The sequence below is a fragment of the Anguilla anguilla genome, chromosome 7 (genome assembly GCF_013347855.1).
Source record: "Anguilla anguilla isolate fAngAng1 chromosome 7, fAngAng1.pri, whole genome shotgun sequence".
Taxonomy (NCBI): Eukaryota; Metazoa; Chordata; class Actinopteri; order Anguilliformes; family Anguillidae; genus Anguilla; species Anguilla anguilla.
The window spans coordinates 32,184,167-32,198,668 of NC_049207.1; the positions used below are offsets into that span (position 1 = coordinate 32,184,167).

General features: G+C 42.5%; 1 protein-coding gene across 2 annotated transcripts in view; it reads right to left on the reverse strand.

Moving 5' to 3' along the window:
• pigg (phosphatidylinositol glycan anchor biosynthesis class G) overlaps positions 1-14,502 on the reverse strand; it is a 213,341-nt gene that overhangs the window by 167,130 nt on the left and 31,709 nt on the right. For both annotated transcript variants that reach the window (XM_035426304.1, XM_035426303.1), the window contains exon 5: positions 924-1,062. In XM_035426304.1, coding sequence (XP_035282195.1) covers positions 924-1,062 — 139 coding nt within the window. The remainder of the gene's footprint in view (positions 1-923; positions 1,063-14,502) is intronic.

Below are 14,502 nucleotides of genomic sequence, written 5' to 3' on the forward strand. Positions count from 1 at the left end.
CCACAGCAGATGCAAGTCTCAAGTCCTCTGAGAGTGCAGCCACAGGCTTCAACAAATCTTGAGACTGTATGGAATCTGTCATCGGGGAGCCATAAGTCCAAGAGATTGAGGCCAGTACCAGTGGTCACTAGACCTCTGAATACCCAGCCCAATGTAATGTCAGTAAGATGATGGGTTCCATGGCAGATACAAGTCTCCAGCCCTCTGAGAGTGCAGCCACAGGCTGCAACTAGTCTGGAGACCATCTGGAATCTGCCACGTGTAGAACTCAAATCTAGACCTCTGAGATTGGCACAGGGTATCATGTCACAGGATGTCTGAAAATCTCAAATGTAGGAACTGTGTCCCCATGCCCATGACCTCTGTACAAGTTTTAGACCTTTGAGTTTTCCACAAGTTAAAAGCAAGTTCCTAACCTCTGACACGAGGGTCCAAGGGAAGGTAGCCGGCCTCGGAGGCACTAGTACACTAGTCAGCACCAAGGTGTATGTACTATGTAAATACTGGGTACACAATGCATCCACTCAAAGCTGCACAATAAATTTCCTTACATGTTCAAGGACAGGTGATCTTCAGAATTCATTAAAGTCATTCACTTCATTTCACCACATTCACAACATCTTCTATGAACGTGCCAATTTTTGTAAAAAAAGAAAAAAAAAGAAAAAAAAGTGATTTGTCAGCCCAAGAAAAATAAGAAAACAATATGGTGCCTTGCACATGTATTGCCTGCACCCCCACCCCCCAGTTACGATTGATGGAAATGTATTAATTAAATGTATTAATTAAATGTATTAAATGTATTAAATTGTTTTTGGATGAAAAAGCTACAGCAAGACAAACCAGTCATTTCCATCACAGGGGCACTAGATCTAGTGAACAAAGGAAAAAGTGGCGAAGCAAACAGAATAACAGAACTTTACCCTTCCTCTTGAAGGCAGAGCTGATCAGCACGAGTGGGGTGTTTATTTCAGGATCAGATGACCCCCCGTGGCTCCCTGTCTCAGACATCCCATGGTCCCCACACAGTACCAACAGGTTGGGCAAACTCCCTTCAGTCTCCTGTGGGCCAAACATGATGAAAATTAAGTTTTGTTTTTCCCCTCCCTTTCCCCCAAATTAAAATTCCCAATCATATCCATCAATTCAGGAGAGCACAGACAAGCATATGCGCTCAGTTGAAGCATGCAGTGTCAAGCAGCACTACTTGCTTAATGGGCAGACCTGCGTAAAGATGAGCCAGCAGAAGGGCAGCTTAATGGGCAGACTTGGTGTTATCGGCCAGTTGGCACAGGCATAGTCAAGATCTGATCCTTATCCATACACTTGAAGGAGAATGGTGCTTGAACCTGATGAGCCACCCAGTAGCCCAAGATTTTTTTAAATTTATATATATGTTTAAATTAATCTTCTATGCTTTCTGTGCCACTCTCCCTTAGGCATATATCTGAAAAAGTGTCATGAGTGAAGAATGTTGTGATGTTAACATGGTGTAATGCTGTCCTCTACTGGCCAGGGAAACATAGTAGATTGTAGTAGAGGGAAACATAGTAGATTCCTTGCGGCTACAATGTAGCCACAAGGAAGTTTCTTCAGTTCATTTGACAGCATGCTGCTATGCACTTCAGCCGAGCACTGCGTTGTCGATTACTTCCCCAAAATGTTTCTGCTTTGGATAATGCACAATCGTGCTTCTCCTGCTTGCGAGGAGCTGGATGCAGAAAGACATCACTGGAACGCAGATATGGCATCCAGCCAAATTATAGCTTGGCAGGGCAGCATGCCCCATACCTTTACAGCACCGAGTGTTTAGCACTTTTCAGGGTTTCCTCTTTTTGGAAACGTGCCAAGACATAGCTTAGAAAAAGCAATGCAGAATTCCAATTTGTGGTGGGTTTGTCATTGAATTTGAACCAGGATTTGTCCAGTGTTGAGGCTGTGGCTCCATCATGTTTCTAAACCCACTAGGCACACCCACAACATCTGTATGCATGAAAAATAAATTTAGTTGAGAAAAAAAAAACACTTCCACTGCATTTAAGCTTCGGTTACTTTCTTTCAGAAACATTTGGAGTAACTCCCAAGAGTCACCTTTCAGAAGAGACCACGATTATGCCTGTAGTCAAAAGGGTTCAAGATTAGTAACTATTTTATTTTGGGTAAGTCATTTTCAGGCTAGAGTTTAAAAAAGAGAAGCCAATAAAGAACGGGTTACATTCATTACAGGGATTAACAAAAGTGAATTAAAAGAGATTCTTTAGGCTGAGTTTTGTTAGTAGAACAAGGGGGCATAAATGGAAATTATAATCAAAATGATAATCTTATAAGCAAGAAAATTATCAGCAAAAATTCTGCACAGATGCTAGGGAGTATTTTTTCATGCAGAGAGTAATCACTGTGTGGAATAGCTTGCCAGGTCATGTAGTAGTGGCAGAAACTCTGGGTGTTTTCCAGACAAGACTTGATATGGTCCTAGATACTATCTAGTTGGTAAACCAATGTGATAGAAAACAAACCTGCTTATTGTGTTTAACTATATGAAATGTATTTTTATGTGTTTATAACAAAACTGTGTATGTAACTAATTGTGCAAAATGGAAAGGTACTGGGAATGAGCGACCTTCAAGGAGGAAGACATGTGGATGAGCTAAGGGAGTCAGATAGATAAAGTTCTGGGCATCCTGCCAAGTTTCAACTGCAACAATTTTTGGTACAAAGGGGGAGACAAGAAGCTTGCCACAGATGTCTGAGAAGGTCACATTACATTACATTTATTTGGCAGACACTTTTATCCAAAGCGACGTACAAAAAGTGCATTTCATGATCATAGACAACAGCTAAACACAGGTTCAGGTACAATACTTATTTTGTACAGCTATTTCTAGCCAAGAACACAGTTTAGTTCACACAGTGAACACTATTCAGACCTAACCTCTGCAAAGCCAACTAGGCAGAAGAATAAGCTACAGTGTTAGGACAAATACAAATTACCAAAAAGTGCTGGGATGGGGCAACATGTAACAAGTGTCATGAAAAAAGGGGGGGGGGGGATTTAGAGTGAAATATACAGCGTGGTGGTGGTTAGTCTAGGTATAGTCTGAAGAGATCAGTCTTCAGGCCACGGCGGAAGATGGGTAGTGAGGGGGAGGTTCGGAAAGGGACGGGGAGTTCGTTCCACCACTGGGGAGCTAGGGTGGAGAAGCTCTGTGATCCCTTTGGGTGGGTGGGAGGGGTTACAAGGCGCCCTGCTGCCGCAGAGCGGAGTGGTCGAGCAGGCACATAGAATCGAGTCATGTTCTGCAAGTAGATGGGGGCTGTCCTGTTGGCAGCAGTGTAGGCAAGGGTCAGGGCTTTGAACCGGATCCTGGCAGCGACCGGTAGCCAGTGGAGTGATCGCAGCAGAGGAGTGACGTGGGAGAATTTTGGAAGGTTGTAGATGAGTCGGGCAGCGGCATTCTGAATCTGAACAGTAGCTATTTAGTGAGGAAGCTTACTCTAGTGAGCTCATTTCTGTGCTGCCTCCAGTAGTACTTTTCTGTAAGTTTTGCTGAAATTTTAATCAGTTTTTTTGTTCTACATTAAGTAATTTGTGATTTCACTATGGAGTTTGATCTGCCGGGGTTTAGTGAAGCTCCTACAACAGAGCAGCTTTTTTGTTGTACCAAAGCACAGCATATGTCCATTGCAGAGCATTACCACATGGAAATTCCCCCAAGTTCTCGTAAGAAAGATGAACTTAGAGCTAAGATAGCCACTGTACTTGTTGAGCAGGGAGTATTGCCCAGGGAGTCTAGCCAGTCTGATGAAGAGCCAGACTTAAGTGAGTCTGTTAAGTTTCTTGGCAGCAAGAAAGAGCAGGTAAAGGTGCAGGCTCAAGATGAACATTCTGTACGCTTAAGAGAAATAGAACTGCAGTTCAAGATAAAACACTTGGAGATTGAGGCAGTTCGAGCAAGGGAAAGAAAAGAATTGAAGAAGCTAGAGATTGAGGCAGAAAGTGAGAGGTTGCGGTTGGTACATGAACTTTCAGCCTGTCAGTCTCTCCTGACAGAGTTTTCTTCTGCTGACACTGCTGCTAAGGCAAATTTCTATCAAACTAAAATTCATAACTCCATTTTTAACCCTCATCAACTGTTCTCTATTTTCTCCTCTCTCCTCAGCATGCCGCCTCCCCCACCCCAGTCTTCCTTCACTGCAGATGACTTTGCAGTATTCTTTGATGAGAAGATTGCAGACATCCGCAGCTCCTTTGCCCCCTCTGCGCCCTCCGCCCCGTTTCTCCACATTCTCTCTCCTCACTGACCCTGAAGTTTCCCAGCTCCTGCTCTTCCACCACCCTACCACCTGTGCTCTCGAACCTATCCCCTCATCTATCCTCCAGGCAAACATCCTCCCATTTGTCACCTCCCTCATGAACTCCTCCCTGTCTTCTGGATGTTTCCCCTCATCCTTCAAGAGGGCCCACATCACCCAGCTGCTGAAGAAGCCCACACTAGATTCCTTAGTCATCCAAAACTACTGCCCGGTATCTCTCCTTCCTTTTCTATCCAAAACGCTTGAACGAGCTGCATCTAACCAACTCTCTGCTTTCTTCTCTCTGAATAACCTGCTTGACCCCCACCAGTCCGGCTTCAGGCCTGGCCACTCGACCGAGACTGCACTCCTCTCGGTCAGTGAGTCACTTCCTGCTGCACGAGCAGCCTCCCTCTCCTCTGTCCTGATTCTGCTAGACCTCTCCGCTGCTTTCGACACTGTGGAGCACTCCATCCTCCTGTCCTCCCTGGCAGCAACAGGGATCTGCAGCACAGCCCTTGACTGGATTGAGTCCTACCTCTCCGATCCTTCCAGGTTGCCTGGGCTGGTAAAGTATCACCGCCCCATCCCCTCACCACGGGAGTTCCCCAGGGCTCAGTCCTCGGTCCCCTTCTCTTCTCCTTATACACCAGATCCCTTGGCCCTGTAATCTCTGCCCATGACTTGTCCTATCACTGTTATGCCGACGACACACAACTCTTTTTCTCCTTCTCCCCATCGGACACACAGGTCCCTGCCCGCATCTCCACTTGCCTGAGGGACATCCAGAGCTGGCTGGATAATCACCACCTGAAGCTCAACCCGGGTAAAACGGAGCTAATCTTCATTCCTGCTCTAACCTCTCGCCTCCTTGATTTTTCCATTTCCCTAGGGGACACCTTAGTGACATCACCCTGTGCCAAGAATCTCGGTGTAGTGATGGACAACAGGATGTCCCTCTCCAAGAACACCGCAGTGGTAAGCCGGGCGTGCAGATTTTTCCTGTACAACTTCCGGAGAATCCGCCCCCTCACACCACCTACTCAACCCAGCTCCTGGTCCAAGCAATGGTAGTATCCCGCCTGGACTACTGCAACTCTCTTCTGGCTGGACTACCGGCATCTGCCATCAGACCCCTGCAACTCATTCAGAATGCTGCAGCTCGTCTGGTCTTCAACCTCCCCAGACACTCCCCTGCTCACTACCCTCCACTGGTTGCCTGTTATGGCTCACATCAAATTTAAAACATTGGTCCTAGCATACCAGGCAGTCAAGGGATCATCCCCCAGCATACCTCCACAAGATCTTCAAACCCTACATGTCAGCCAGACCCCTCCGTTCCACTACCTCAGGACGCCTGGCACCTCCCCCTCTTCGCACTTGCGCTTCCCGATCACGTCTCCTGTCTGTTCTGGCCCCACGATGGTGGAATGACCTTACCGTGGAGGTCAGAACAGCTGAGACCCTGACCACATTCAAGCAACAACTGAAGACTCACCTCTTCAGGCTGCACCTCTCCTCATCCCTCCCTACCTCCCTGTAATCTCTAAATTGACTGTAAGTTTAGGGTTGTAAATAGGTAGCTGTTTCTTAGTTGACTTAGTTAATGCACTCATGTCTTAACTACTGCTTGTATTTTTTGCATAGACTGCATTGTTGCTGTGTTGTTTGTGTTCGTGTTAATCAGAATAGCCTACAGGGTCCAAGTTAAACTATGCGGTTGTTCCCTGCACTTGGAACGGTACTTCTCTCTAGAGTTTTCGACACAATTGTTCCTGGTTATGGTTATACACTTTGTTGTACGTCGCTCTGAATAAGAGCGTCTGCCAAATGCCTGTAATGTAATGTAACAGAAATTGAGAGAATTGGAGTTTAGGTCTAGATCTGAAACTAACACAGCTAATTCTTGTACATCTTCTGTCTCCCCTCCTCGATTTGATGTTTGTAGGAACATCAGTTTAGTTCCTCATTTCTCTGAGAAGGATGTGGAAAAATACTTTTCCCATTTTGAGCATGTAGCCACTAGGGTTGGGTCGGTTTCCGGTTTTGCCGGTCCGGTCCGGTCCGGTCCGGTCCAAGAGCTTAAACCGGTTTGATTTTATGCGAACTGACTGAACCAGCATTTGTCATTATGAGACGTTCTTTGGGGTGACCAGATGAGACACGGCAGAGTTTTCTGTCAAAGAAAACGAAAACTACGCCAATATGGCAACATTTTGGATTCAAAGTCAACGAAAGAGGTGCCGCTACACGCTCATTCATGGGCTCTCATTATGTTCTGTCATGCCTATTTTGATCCGGGCTGCTAAATTGATCCGGGTGACGCAATGACATTCTAAAACAGTTGTTATACCCATTGTGCCGTACTTAAAGTTTTGTTGCAGCTAGACCGTAGCGTCCGTTGCTATGCCGACGCTGCCAGCCTTGCTACATTCTTTGACAATAAAGATTCTAAGACAACTCGGCAATTTCTCTGGTTTAATGGGTTATTTTCCAGCCTGAAATGCGATTGTATTAGTAAATGGCTACACATGTCATCTAATTTGCAAGCAGTTAGCTATCTCCATGGATATGAATTAAATGTTTTAACAGAAAATAATAATAAATGCGATTTTATCCACGGAAATGGCTATACAAAAAGGCAAAATAAATGTTGTGGTCGCGATCGACGTCTACGCAGAAGGAAATGTTACTGACAAAAATTTCAAAATATCGCTCTCTTTGTAGTGGTTTGGGCTGGAAACGAGCTGTAAGAGCGGAATAAACCCCCGAAGTGAAGCACAACACTGCCTACAGATCGTAGATGAGATCGCTGTGAGGTTGATTTCCGGCGTAGAGGATTTCAGCTGCATTGCTCCCATATTCCTGAAAATGCTGCAGCGGTGGCTAGCTAGCTATAAGTGCATACCGCCATATGAGTGCTGTGTGCGACGGCGATCGTGACCACAACTTTTATTTTGCCTTTTTGTATAATCATTTCCATGGACAAAATCGCATTTATTATTATTATTTTCTGTTAAAAACATTTGATTCATATCCAGGGAGATAACCAACTACATGCAAGATAGATGACGTGTAGCCATTTACAAATACGATCACATTTCAGGCTGGAAAATAACCCATTAAACCAGAGAAATTGATGAGAGTTGTCTTGGAATCTTTATCGCCAAAAAATGTAGCAAGGCTGGCAGCGTCGGCATAGCAACGGACGCTGCAACGAAACATTTAAGTACGGCACAATGGTTTTAGAATGTCATTACCTCACCTGGATCATTTTTGCAGCCGACAGTTCCATTCGGGAGCGGCTGAGTGACCTACTGGTAAAATTCGGTATCACCGGTCCAGTCTGGTATTTGGCTTAATATCAAACCGGTTTGAAAATTTTTACATCGGCCCAACCCTAGTAGCCACCACTGGAATGGCCTATGGATGTCTGGACATTATTGTTGCAGTGTGTACTGATAAGTAAAGCTCAGGAGGCCTATTCCTCATTAGCCCTCAACCAAAGCTCTGACTATGATGAGGTTGTTAAAGCAGCCATCTTGTGTGAGTATGAGTTGGTCCCAGGGGCCTACAGGCAGCGTTTGAGGGGTTGTCGAAAGGTTGAGAAGCAACATTTTGTGGAATTCTGTTTAATAGGTGGTGCACATCTCAAAAAGTTGAGACTAAAGAGCAACTTCAACAGTTAATTCTTCTGGAGGAGTTCAGAAATTGTGTCCCTGAGGTGGTTGCCACCTATCTGAGTAAGCAGAGAGTGTCTAAGGTGGAGGAGGCTGCTGTACTTGCTGATGAGTATGTCTTGGCTCATATGGTAGTCTTTAGTGATAAATCTTGTGAGACTAAGAGCTATGCTTCTCCTTGCACTCCTTGTTTCTTTAAAACTGGCAGCAATGGTCCAGGTTCTTCAGCTTTCGCTACGAAGGCTGCTAGGTCTAGCAATGGAAACTCTGAGAGAACTTGTTTCTATTGTAAAAAGCCTGGTCACGTCATAGCTGACTGTCATGCTTTCAGTAAAACGCAGAAAGCTGCTAAGCCTGTAGGGCTGATAGCTTCAGTACCATGTCAGTTGCCTAGTGTAGAAAATGGTCCCAGTCGGTCCACTAAAGACAGCCATGAGCACAAAACCTTTGCACTGTTCCTTATGGATGGTTCAGTAGCCATCTCTGAGTCGGAGAAGCCTGTCCCAAGTCCTATTCTAAGGGATACAGGAGCCCAGGCCCGGCACCAGCCGAGTACCGAAGAGGGGGCGTTTGAAATACCGAAAGGGGGCGCAAAGTATTCCCACCTAGAAAAACATATGCAGCCCGATATTGCTACTACAACCAACTAAAACTATTTGTGAGCTACTTACAGATGGCGGAGTATTAAATAATCTTAATATGAAAATATATTACTAGGCTACATAAAATAAAAAGCAAAATACATCTTCAAACACTCGGCTCATTGATAGGCTATGTAGCCTGTCTTGTAATGGCTTGAGTAGCCACCACCACAAATATAAATGATACGTCTTAGATACACTAATTCAGCAGTTTTACTGTGATTACAGACAACAAGTTACAATGATAACGCCACCAAGTAATTTATTGTGCCTGCTTTAGCCTAGTAATATAACGCTCATTGCGACCCATTGATTAAGAGATGCATAATAATACACTAGGTTAGAACAGCCTATAACGGTGACACAAACAATAACAATACAAACTAGAAAGGTTACAGTTCCTTAAGGAATTGTGTAGGCTTGCTTCAAATTCCAACTGGCACTGTCCTGAAGCATCAATGCATTTCAATAAGGGCGCATAGCTCAGAAAACCATCGAGACCCACGGCGCACTGTAGCGTTACATATACAGCCGGGGATCAGCAAGTAGCGATTATGTTCCAGGGATTAGTCATATCCTAAAAGTGTCATGAGTAAAACTTGGCTAACTATATCTACCTATGGCATGTCCTCACCTCTGTAACGTTATTTGTTGTCCTCCATGTGTCCATACATCTGTATTGGTGGTTCTAGCGTCCGTAGGTCCATACATCTGTATCAGTGGTTGTAGCTGTGTGTCATTAGCTCCTACTCATACGTGCAGGATAGCATCCGTACGCGCTAACTAGGTTAACTAAAGTAGGCGAAACGCTAACATGTTAAGATGTTATCTTCTGTACAGATGGTATTTCTGAGAGTTCCTGCATGTTTGATGAATGGGTACAACTCGTTTCACCAAGTCATCAAAATGCCTAGCACACATTTTGAAATAAGAGAAGTGGACCCTTGTCTAAACTCTGCATTTGCCGAATGTACAGACAAAACTCTACATTCTCCGTCCTACTCTGATTTACAGCGCGAACGTACCATCTCCTTCACCTTTTTTTCTTCTTTTGCATAGCTAGATCTCGCGTAGCCCTTCCCTTTATACATCCATGGCGTAGCCGTGAGACAGAGGTCTGGGCGAGATTCCAGCCCCGGTTAATAGCTGCCTCGTAATTATTCACACCCAAGCGGAACAGTGCGGTGTTCTCACTGAGTATACCGACAATGGTGTTCGTGGACATGTTCGCCGGTGGTTCTAAAATCCTGAAGTTCTTTCTTCTTACTGAGTATACTGCCAGCTAAAGGTTAGCTAAAGTAACGTGAGGCGATAAAGCTGTGCTTAAAATCTTGTGCCGTGAGTGGCCACCTGCGCATGCGTCCTACTACAGCGTTTAACTAAACGTCCCGAGTGACTCTCTATGGAGTAACCACAAAAAAGTTGAATATTTCAAAAAGTTGTGAATATTTCAAAAAATCTGAATACAAGCAACAATGTCTGGAACTAGCTGCTCATTTTGGTGTAAGCAGTTTGAATGTAGTGCAAAAACTGTAGGACTAGTTTGAGCTAGAAAAATCAGGCAGAAAGTGCAGATAATTAAAAAAATAAATAAATAAATAAAATATATATATATATATATATGTGCAAGATACCAAGAGTGGGCTTGCCGGAAGCAGCCCACTAATAATGAAATAACCAACTAACTACGACCAATTATCTAGCCCTCAAAAGCATGGGAAAATACTTGAAAATTCAGGCACTGTTGCGCAGAGGAATTGGTATTTTTTTAAAAACCTTTATTGACGCGGCATATCCAGGAACAGGAGAAATACCACCAACCGGTTTCGACCACGTATGGCCTTCATCAGGGTGTAACAGAATGGTTAAAGAGGAGATGTTTATAACCTCTGGGTGGGGATGAGCAATCCATGAATCATGTATGGTAGGTAGGCAAGGGCTGTCAATCAATGCCATGTGACATGACATTTTAGGATGCAATACAACTGAAATATAACTTCAAACTAAGGATAACAATATACCGAATATTGCTATAATGAGAAAGTATGATCGTATGAGAAAAGTACAATGTAAAAATTACAAAGAACAACAAAGAGGGAAGGCGAAGAAATAAGGGACTGATAAATATAGATGTACGTCTAATCAAATAAGTATAAAGAGTGTCAGGTAATCCACCTCCTCATTTAAACCAGGAAATGTCATCGCATCAAATTGAAAAATTCAAATATAGGAATATAGGAGGGAAGTTCATGGACAAAGGGTTTTAAAAGAAAAGTCAATATATTAGGACGCTGGTTCAGTCAGGGACCCACTGGCTGACACAATGGGTCTACCAGGGGGGATTGTGTTTGGGTTCCTTATGGACTTTGGGCAACATGTAGAAAACGGCCATGCTGGGATGTTCGCATGTCAAAAAGTCATACTCATTGTCAGTAATCCACCTTGCCTCTTTAGCTGAATCCAGTAGAGAGGCAAGTTCCAGTTTCATTCTAGGTAATGGGTTCGTCTTTAGCTCTTCATAGTAGTGTGGGTTTTTCAACTGACGGAAGGCTTCGTTGACATACTTTTCATAGTTGTCCATGAACTTCCCTCCTATATTCGTGACACCACTCATGTATTGAACAAGCTTTTACATTTTGACAATATAAAATCGGATATTCTTGTTACTTTTGAGGTAGAATCCCTGTATACTAATATTGTTCACTCTGATGGGTTACAGGCTATGAAATATTTTTTGTCCAATGGAGGACAAAATCCCTTTTTTTGGGATTGTGGGAACAGGAATTCGTCTATGACCCCCAGAAAAATCTTTTCACGGCTAGAATAAAATGGTGGGCCAGGTACATAGACGATATCTTTCTCCCGTGGACCGGCAATCAGATAGACTTGTTACTTTTTCACAAGTGCCAAAATTCCACTAACGAAAATATTAAATTACCTATTGAATTCTCTGATAACAAAATCAATTTCTTAGACGTTACCATTTATAAAGGGGATGATGATTTGCTGCATTCTACTCTCTTCCGCAAAACTACGGATCGTAATTCGATTTTACATTTCCAATCCTTTCATCCTCCTCCTTTGAAAAAGAACATCCCTTATGGACAGCTCCAATGTCTTCGTCGCATTTGTGACAGAGAGGTAGATTTCACCACACAAGCACAGAATATGTCTCAGCGTTTCCGCAAATGACATTAGAAGCGCGAGATCATCAATCAGGTCCATACAAAAGCTGCATCCACCAATCGTGGGGATTTATTACGCAAGACCCACAGAGAACGAAAATCCTCCCGTATATTCTTCATCACAAAGTACAGCACACAAGCTAAACACATTAAACACATCATTAGATCCAATTGGGACATCATTAAATCTGATCCCACTCTAAGATCAGTTTTCCCCGAGCCGCCATTGGTTATGTACAGACACGCACCCACCCCAAGAGACAAAGTAGTGCACAGCTACCTTCCAGCGGAACCCAAGGAGTCTTAGTTGAGAAAGCTCGTTGGCACATTTAGATGCACTACATGTAACCATTGTGCAAACATCATCCAAGGGAAGGAGTTTGTTGATCTGAAAACTAAACGAGTATACAAACAAAAGGAATTCATTAACTGTAATACCACTTACGTGGTTTATCGTCTCCTCTGCCCTTGTGGTTGTTTTTATTTGGGACGCACCAAGCCTTAAGGATAAGGTCTCTGAACACAAATATGCTATACGTACACAAAATTTAGATTACCCCATGGCAAAACATTTTGAGTTCCATTCCAGCAATGAATCCCTTTTAAGAGGGATTATAAAATCGTCTATTTGTGGTGGCAATAGGCTTAAAAAGCTCCTACAAAGGGAAACTTTTTGGATTTTTCAATTTGATGCGATGACATTCCCTGGTTTAAATGAGGAGGTGGATTACCAACCATACCTATGACACTCTTTATACTTATTTGATTCGATGCATATCTACATTTATCAGTCCCTTATTTCTTCGCCTTCCCTTTGTTGTTTTGTGTAATTTTTACATTGTACTTTTCACATACGATCATACTTTCTCATTATAGCAATATTCGGTATATTGTTATCCTTAGTTTGAAGTTATATTTCAGTTGTATTGCATCCTAAACTGTCATGTCACATGGCATTGATTGACAGCCCTTGCCTACCTACCACACATGATTCATGGAATGCTCATCCCCACCCAGAGGTTATAAACATCTCCTCTTTAACCATTCTGTTACACCCTGATGAAGGCCCTGCATGGTCGAAACCGGTCGGTGGTATTTGTCCTGTTCCTGGATATTCCGTGACAATAAAGGTTTTTAAAAAATTACCAATTCCTCTGCGCAAGAGTGCCTGAAGTTTCAAGTAAGCTGAATTTATTTGGCTAATTTCCCTGCAAATCTGTATAAGCACCCTCCCTTCAAGAGCACCTTGTTTATAGAGTTTATAGTCAATCACTCTGGCAGCACTCTACCTCCTTTATAATTAACCTCTTAAGGCACAAGCCAAATTTTGCCAATCCTTGCCCATTTAGGGGGTACCCTATTTAAAGCTTTATAACTCCAGACGTGAACACCAAAGAGACTTGAAAAATGGCTTAAATGAAGCAAGACATTTGTACAATTTACAATACTAACACAGATTAGTTTATATTCATAATTTTGGAAGAAATAAAGTGCCACAAATGCAATTGTTTTGACAAAAAATCCAAAATAAATTTGCACTTTTTAAGTTTGCAATGAAATACTGCGAGATTGAATATATGCAGGAGGTTAAACTATACATGTGCTAGGTCAAAAACGTCTTGACCACAAGTTCATAAAATCTAAGGGTGGATATGTAGAACTACTATAGATGTATGAAGCAAAAACTAAGCAGTGTACCCAGCATCTCCAAATCTATCCAAAATGTCTAAATTATGCACTGCTGTAAATCATAACATATCCATGTATTTCACTACAAATCAACTGTTTTGACTCAAGAAAATCACTGTTGCATAATTTTCAAATGGGAATTACAAGCTTTCAGTCAGTACAGTGGTCTAAAATAGCTAGGTGTCCAGAAACATATCCAAAATCTCTCCAAAATTGAATAAAATGCTTTTTGTCCATTATAAAGCATATAAATGAGCCCCTTATGAGGGTTTAAGATGAAACATTGCTATCAGATTAAAAAAATAATGCAAAAACATTGTCACACAATGCGGTACAGTACCTAAATGTGTAATAATTAACTCGTGTGTATTTCTATACTCTGTACTCTCGTATGTTTTCTTGTATGGGGATGAGACAACATGAAAACAATTTTCACCCGTCCACCACGTTTTGGCAATGTTCCAGCTATGACGTCATCACTGTTGCATGCTTCACAAAAACTATTACACTTCCGTCTAACGCTTACATTACAGTGTAAAATATTTACATTATATAACACCACTAACCTATTTAAAGATACTCAATTTCAAAAATAACGTATATAACCGAAATATTTTGAACGGTAATACTTACATAGCAATGATGAAATCTCCTCTATGTTCAGTAGATGGAGACAGAGACGGTATCAATGATATTGTTCTATTCGCTTCTGTTTTGCTCCAGAAAACGATGTCAGCTAGGTCTATCAGCAAACATATGGTTTAGCTATGTTCAGCAGTCCTCAATAATAATAGTATTTTCCAAGAAATTACGAAATATCCTTGAACACGTTTCGTTAGGTGCATCGTATTTGTCTGCTAACAGAGTGATTGCGTAAGTGAATGCTATGCTAAGAATATTTTCTGTTACGCTGACCTATAAAACGCTATTCCAAAAGCAGAATTAGACATGTTATACATCGTTAGAAAGCTTATACTCTCGCCTACCGAATAAATGAATTGTAAATCAAGTCAG